This window comes from Carex rostrata, chromosome 3 (genome assembly GCF_964058835.1).
Source record: "Carex rostrata chromosome 3, lpCarRost1.2, whole genome shotgun sequence".
In the NCBI taxonomy this organism is placed as follows: domain Eukaryota; kingdom Viridiplantae; phylum Streptophyta; class Magnoliopsida; order Poales; family Cyperaceae; genus Carex; species Carex rostrata.
This window is the reverse complement of record NC_135920.1, coordinates 3,323,960-3,331,222: the sequence shown is the minus strand read 5'-3', so window position 1 is coordinate 3,331,222 and position 7,263 is coordinate 3,323,960. Positions and strand designations below refer to the sequence as shown.

The following is a 7,263-nucleotide window of genomic DNA, read 5'->3' as shown; positions in this document are numbered from 1 at the left end:
CCCTCCTGAAAACTTTTTTTGTCGTTCATGTAATATATATATATATAGGTTAGAATAAGGATGATATTTTATTTAAATTCAGTACATGCATCTATGTATCTCTGTATCTGTATCTTCATCATATTAAAGCATTAAATAAAAAAGATTCTTGTATGAAAAAATGGTAACTTATTTGGTTTACAGGACGAGATAACAGCCTGGCATGGTAAAAAAAAAAATGTAGAATAAATCCAACCTCGTGTCCTAGAAGATTCTAAAATAGGAACAAGAAAAATTGAATGAAAAGAGGAAGGAATAGCGTGGCGTGGGATGGAAGGGGTAGCACCTCTTTATTCTCACTCGTATCTCGTGTGAGTTGTCTCGCTTTGCTTTGACCGTCCGTTGGCGCTCTGCCCAATTTCCTATGCCTTTTTCTAACTTTTTATCTGCTTTATAATATTATTTACTAATATTATAATATATGCTTATATTAATTTGCACAAACTTTTTATTTGTGGAACACCATGTGGCATGGCCATGTGGAGGGAGTAGAGCGAACAGCAAGCTGCACCTCCTCGTCCGGGACCCCACTCACCTCCTCGAAAAAGCAAATTGAAATAATAGCTAACAAACAAAGCAGATATTAAAAGCAAAGTTTATCTCATTATATCTGCATCTATCTACTATACAACACTTTCGTCGTTTGATTCCTTTCCTTTCATGCTTCCAGCTTTCCCCGTGTAGTGGACCAGGCTATGCTGGAAATAAATTAATCCAAAGTAGTGACCAAATAAGCTAATCAATTAAACAAAGAAATTAATTAATTAGATACAAATTAAATCCGGACAAATGCGCACTAAAGAAGGCGCCCCGCACTGCCCGTTGGTATTCGCTGCCCCACTCACGTCAACACTTTGTCTCCTTATAGCGCACCTGCGCCTTACGTTTCCTTTCCACCTCTCTCTCTCTCTCTCTCTCTCTCTCTCTCTCTCTCTTCTCTTTTTATTTAGCACCATATCTTTTCTTTCACTTCTTTATTATAAATACACTCCATACCCCCTCCTCTCACGCCATTTCATCTCTCTCATTCATTTCATTCATTCATCCCATCGATCTCTGCAATAACGTCCCCAATCAACGAAAGATTTAGAGTCGACTCGTTAATAGTAAATGGCCGTGCAAGCGCCATACTGGAGCAACGCTTTCTCGCATGATTTTCGGGGCAGGTAAAACAAACAACCACGCCGTTTCTCCCTCCCCTTTATTTTCTCATCACACCCTCCACCCCATGTTACCTCTCCCCTTACTTATATCTCTTCTCTGTTTGTGCTTAATCGCCATGCAGTGGTAGGAGCAATGCCTTAGAGGAGTTACCTGTGCAGATAGGAGGAACGGTGTTGAGCGGACCTCATAGTGATCTGACGTGTATTGCTTCTGCCTCTGGAGCCCGCAAACGTTCCCGAGAGGATTTCACGGCAACGGCCATGGATCCCCTACCTCCTCTGCCGACCAATGGCTTTTCAGCTGCCCCTTATGCAACGGAGATCAACAGCCAGATGCAACGTCTTCTTGAATCACGAGGCACCTCTACCAGTGGTCGCTCCTTTGCTCCTGCTGTACCTAATGAACTTCTTTCTCATCTCCATAGCTTCACCATGGAGATAGATACTCTTGTTCGCATTCAGGTACATATTTCTATGTATTATCACAATTATGTTTCATACCTTTTGAGGTATACTGGAAAATAATTGTGTGTATGATTGAATTGTGGTTGACAGAATGAGAGAATCAGAGTTGGGCTAGAGGAAGCGACTAAGAGGCACTGCCGAGGTATCTTGGCATCGGTTGGGCAGCAGGCTGAGAGGCGGCTGAGGGAGATGGATATCCAACTGGAAAGGGAAAGGAGGAAGAACGCCGAGCTAGAAGAAAAGGTGAGGCAAATCAGTGCCGAGAGCCAGGTGTGGTTTAATGCTGCAAGAAATAGCGAGGCCATGGCCACCGCTCTACGCTCCACGCTCGACCAGGCTCTGCTCTCGGCTGCCACAGCTGCTGCCGCAGAAGATCCGCTAGCGGAGGATGCGAGGTCCTGCTGCTATGAAGGCGGAGATGAAGCTGATGTGTCGCCGGCTGCTGATGTGGAATCAGCAGTGAGGGTGAAGCAGTGCCGGGCGTGTGGGGAGAGGAAAGGGTGCGTGCTGTTGCTGCCATGTAGGCACCTCTGTCTGTGCAAAGAGTGTGAACCTACGACCGCCACGTGTCCTGTGTGTTGCTCTATGAAGAACGGTGCGTTGGAGGTGTTCTTTTGCTGATCAAGGGTTTTTGCGCTTTATTCAATTAATTTAATGGGTCTGACTTCTGAGAGAACGAAAAAAAAAATAGCTACAATGGATTGCGTTTTGTTAAAAAAAAAAAGAGAGCTCTGTATTGACTTAGGCTGGTTTTACCCGCCTATTTATTTAGATCTTTGTGTAATTTGTTGTTAGGTCTTGGAGTTTGACGTAATTAGTTGCTCTGTTTTTCTTTCTCTTTGCAAGGTTTTTTATCTTTGAAGCGCGATTACCGAAATGGATATAGAATCTTTTCTGGATTAGTAAATGATGCTCTGTTCTCGCCAAACTGTTGGTCTATTTAACGCTATTGTTTTGCTGGATTTGGAATTCCATTTTTTGCTATTTTTGGTGATATATCTATTTAAGACTTATCTGTTTCGGCTACCGGTTGCTCATATTGGCACTAGCTTTCATTTTAATATAAATATTTTTTAGATTAAGAATAAAATCTATCAAACTCAAAAACTTTAAATTAAGGGTGCTATGAAGTTTTAAATAAAGAGCAAAGATTTGTTTATTTTTACATCAAATTTGAGTCTAATTATTTTTTATTTGTATGATAGCCATGTTAGATTTTAAACTTCAATTTTATTATTGTTGTTTTGTTGACGATCATGCTTGCTGACTTTGGTAAATGTGTGATCTAATCATTATATTCATATATTATTCGGTTTTCTCTTTCTCCATCAAACGATAATTATCCACAAATTTACAAATTTATAAGAACACATTTTGTTATTGGAACTTTAGCAATAATATTCAAACATGTATTAGATTATAGTTCTTTTATTGAATGAATTATTAAATACTTGTATTTACAGTATATTACCAAGTAAAAGTCAGAACACATTAAACACATAGGTTATTTCAGAATATATTTGAACGCCACGATTTCATTAATTGTATCTTTTCTAGTGTATTCGGATTGGAACATACCATGTCTCGATCTTTCTATTTCTTACTTTCGAAAAGATGCAAAAGAAATCAGTACCAGCATTGGTGGGCATCTAATAATTAGACGACTGAAATTGACTAAAGAAAAAGGTGGAGAAAAATTGGAGATGGATTGAACCTCACCACAGAGGCACAGAGGTAAACAGGTTAATAATAATTTGTTTCCCCATTTATTTTTTATTTATTTTTTACATGAACCAAATAAGTACGAGAGCAATTGTACAAAATTCATTGAATGTTTCTTGTCAATTGTCAGATAACTGTCGGATCAAAATCAGAAGGTGCAGGTAATTTGTCACCTAATAAGTAAATAAGATACAATACAAACCGATGGCACTGTACCAGACTACCAGGCCAGATCTGAATAGGTACCAAGAAATTTTTATACGAGTGCCATGATACTTCCCACCAAATCTGGTCTAATTGACTCGTCGATTTGGTCAGAAATGGCCACCTAAGCAAAGCTAAACAAAAGTTCACACTGTTGGAACCACCACCGCAGGTGGCATCATTTGGTTTATTGTATCAGAGTCACATGCTTTTTTGCTTTTGAGTTAGGAAACAAGGTACCAAGCTTGTGCCAAGCCATGCCATCCCAACGGATATATATATATTTTTTTTTTCTGATATTATTCATTTGTAAGTTATATTTTTAAAAATATTTCGGAATATAAAAGGCATAATTTTAATTTTTTTGGGGGATAGAGAGGTAATATCTAAAATTATTTTTATATCTATTTGTATAAGAGTTTTTTTTTTTTTTTTTTTTTACATTTTGTTATACTTTGTTCTTATATTCTTAGCATGTAAGATATCAGATATAAAATTTAAAGTATGGCGTTTAAATAAATTTGATTTTCATATCATACCTTAAGGAAAACAACTCTTTCATAATCATTCCAAATTTATTTATTTTTCCTGTTCCATATACTTTGTTCCTATTTAATTTTTTTTAGAGTGGTCTTAATTATATTTCTCTTCTAAGCCATCGGTTACATTAAATACATCTTAACTATTCTACAGAAAATATATATATGTATTTAATTTCATTTGTTTTTTGAATAGTAGACCATAGGCCAAAAAATAAAGAGCGAGTCTGATGTACTATGCATATGATGGGTTGCCCTGTATTATGGATTAATATTTTTGTTCTGGAAATTCTAATAGTCGATCCGAACCGTTCATCATAATCTCCATGTGAATAAGTACTTGCAGACCGAATTTTATATTTTTTAGAATTTTTTTACTATTTTTTAAGATAGGTAGACAGTCACTTTATCTGAAAATTCTAGACCATCCAAAAAGAGTGATTTTTTTTACATATCTTAAAAAATAGTAAAAAATTCTAAAAGAAATATAACATTCGATATGCATGTACATATTCATATGAAAAATCATATTTAACGGTTTGGATCGACTGATAAATTTTTTGAAAATGAAAATATTGATCCATATTATGAACCAAATCGTGATACGCATAGTATCATGGACTTACTCAAAAATAAATAAATAAATAAATAAAACCTCAGTTTAACAACTGGCATAATCCTTAAAATATATTTCACTAGTTTAGGATATCTTTCAATTATAAAAAAACAGAGAATACTGGGTGCCAATTATTGTCGCCATGTTATACTGCAAATCTTTCATATAAAATTGATCTCCTGTTTTTTAAATAAAGAGGTGCTGAACCAACATAGCAACAGTTGCTTTGTAATAAAATAAACAAAATCAGGAAGCTCCATTACTTCACTGTTTCAATTATATATAACATGGTGCCTCTCAGCCTCTGCGCTTTGTACTAAATGATATATTTAATTAACATTTTGCACTTTGTTTAAATAAATAAAAATAAATAAAAAGATGTTGGTTAGTGCGACCAATAAAAGTCACAGAACAGAGAGAGAGAAAGCTGCAAGGTTGCATTCTCAACTCACAAACTCGTGCAGATTCAGAAAAAGGCAGCACAACACTAGAACAGCATGTAGCACTTTTAATCTTATCTTCACTGATTTTATTAGGTTTCAGAGATCTTGCTACTGAGCATTGAAATGTGGGATGTCCCCACCCCCCTCCAATTTCGAGGAAACCTACCTTTCATTATTTCACCTAAACATAGATCATTTTTTTAAAAACCATAAATAAAAATTAATATTTTATCAAATCAACTTAATTGCTTTGATTTTTACAAAAATTATAAGAACTGGAATGTCATTTCGTCTGAGCCATTTTCACATATTTCAATAAAAATTATAAGAACGAAAATGTCATTTCGGTCCTGAATTTTTTTTTTTAGAAGACTGAAATGTCATTTTAGTTCTAATGATTTTTGTAAAAACTAAAACAATCAAGTTGGTTTGATAAAATATTATTTTTTATTTATGACTTTTTAAAAAAGTTCCAACATTGAACACCTTTGGTTCTTCTGTGCGCTTTGCTCATGCAAGAACAAGAAATTCATATCACCTAACCTAACAATATTTATGTTTATATCCGGACCGTTCAATCATAATCCACACGAATATTAAAAAAATCCTGTAAATTTTTTTTTTATCTTGAAGAGAAGAAAAGAAAAACAAATTTCTTCTTCAAATCATGACTATTAAAAAGTATTTGAACAGTTGGAATGAAAAAAAAAAATCTAGCCATCTTCAAGTTTTTTGAGACAAATATCTGTTTAGAAAAATCAAAATTAAAGGACTTGATACAAATGCACGTCTAATCACACTAGAAAACCCTTGAAAAATTGCTTTCTTTCCTCTACCTCAAAGACAATAACTTTTTATTTTTGAAAATGATAGCTTCTTCCTTGCAACTAATTTCGTGTGAAAAACAAATTTGAGTGCATCCCTATCAAACAATGGGACAAATAAAGTGCGTCCGCATCATACCATTTCTTATGGAGTGTATTATTGATATCTTGATGGAATGGATTCTTTTAAAGCCATAATTTCATTGAATAAGAGGCTACCACTCTATATGCTTAAAGAAATGTATAACATCTCAAGTCATAGATGTCTTATTCATATCTCCTTTTTATAAGGGCATTTTAAAGCCATTTATTAAGTGGCAATTTTTAAGCGGAAATTGGGAGGTTGTGTGTGCCCACATGGGTAGCATATTCCCTTTTAAAATGATGGAATTAGAGATCTTAGGTCTCAAGTCTCATGTCTCAACCAATCTAAACCTCTTTTTAAAAAATGAAATTGAAAGGAAAGTACATGTGGCCCACCAACTAAAACTAGTAAATACTTGATTTGGAGAAAAACCAATAAAAAAAAAATAGAAAAGAAAAAGGCAAAATAAAATAAAAAGTTGAAAAGATCTTGTAAGTATGTGGATTTTACAACTTTCAAGGTTCTCCCACTTTGAGAAGACATCATGGGGGCAAAAAGAAAGCACCAACAATAGGTGGATGCTTTGTGTTTGTATCTTGGAATCTACCCAAGCATGCATCTAATATATGGGCTTATCTTTTTATTTAGCAACTAAAAAAATCATCAACAGTAATCTAAATATATTTTAGTATCAACATCAACGTTTATAAATTAAAATTTGATTAGTGCAAGGTATTTTGTTTATTATTTCTGGAGTATGTTTTTTTTAGTGCAGGTTTGTCTATCAGGTTGTAGTTTTTACTCGATGATATTCACTTAATGCCTAGTGTCTGTTTGTATATTGTTGTTATATGTTATTGTTGGTATCAGTTTTTGGTACCGGATCTACAAACAATGTAATTTGATTTTCGTTTAGTAGTGGAAATCGGCGGGACTATACCCGCTTCTTTAAAAAAAAAAAATTGAAAAAAATATATTTGGAAGCTTATCTTATGTTAATTTTCTTTTAAATATCTAATTTTTATGCTCACTTTTTTAAAAACACAGCACTTGCTTTAGATGTACAAACCTAGGAAATCTTATCGCATGTTAAAAAATAAAATACTAGTAGTGGTATAATACTGAATAAATAAAAGGAGAATAAATCCGCCTTGATTGACTAA

General features: G+C 34.3%; 1 protein-coding gene across 1 annotated transcript; it reads left to right on the top strand.

Moving 5' to 3' along the window:
- Nucleotides 1-1,002: 1,002 nt before the first annotated feature.
- Nucleotides 1,003-2,595, top strand: LOC144550955 (putative BOI-related E3 ubiquitin-protein ligase 3). Its single transcript, XM_078298708.1, has 3 exons — nt 1,003-1,205; nt 1,325-1,664; nt 1,758-2,595. The coding sequence occupies exons 1-3, from the start codon at nt 1,150-1,152 to the stop codon at nt 2,286-2,288; spliced, it is 927 nt and encodes a 308-aa protein (XP_078154834.1). The 5' UTR covers nt 1,003-1,149; the 3' UTR covers nt 2,289-2,595.
- Nucleotides 2,596-7,263: the final 4,668 nt, after the last annotated feature.

Bases quoted from the DNA above. Each gene is read 5' to 3' on its own strand.
- LOC144550955 (XM_078298708.1), top strand. From the start codon at position 1,150: ATGGCCGTGCAAGCGCCATACTGGAGCAACGCTTTCTCGCATGATTTT. The intron at 1,206-1,324 runs GTAAAACAAACA...ATCGCCATGCAG, and splicing joins TCGCATGATTTTCGGGGCAG to TGGTAGGAGCAATGCCTTAG. The intron at 1,665-1,757 runs GTACATATTTCT...TGTGGTTGACAG, and splicing joins ATACTCTTGTTCGCATTCAG to AATGAGAGAATCAGAGTTGG.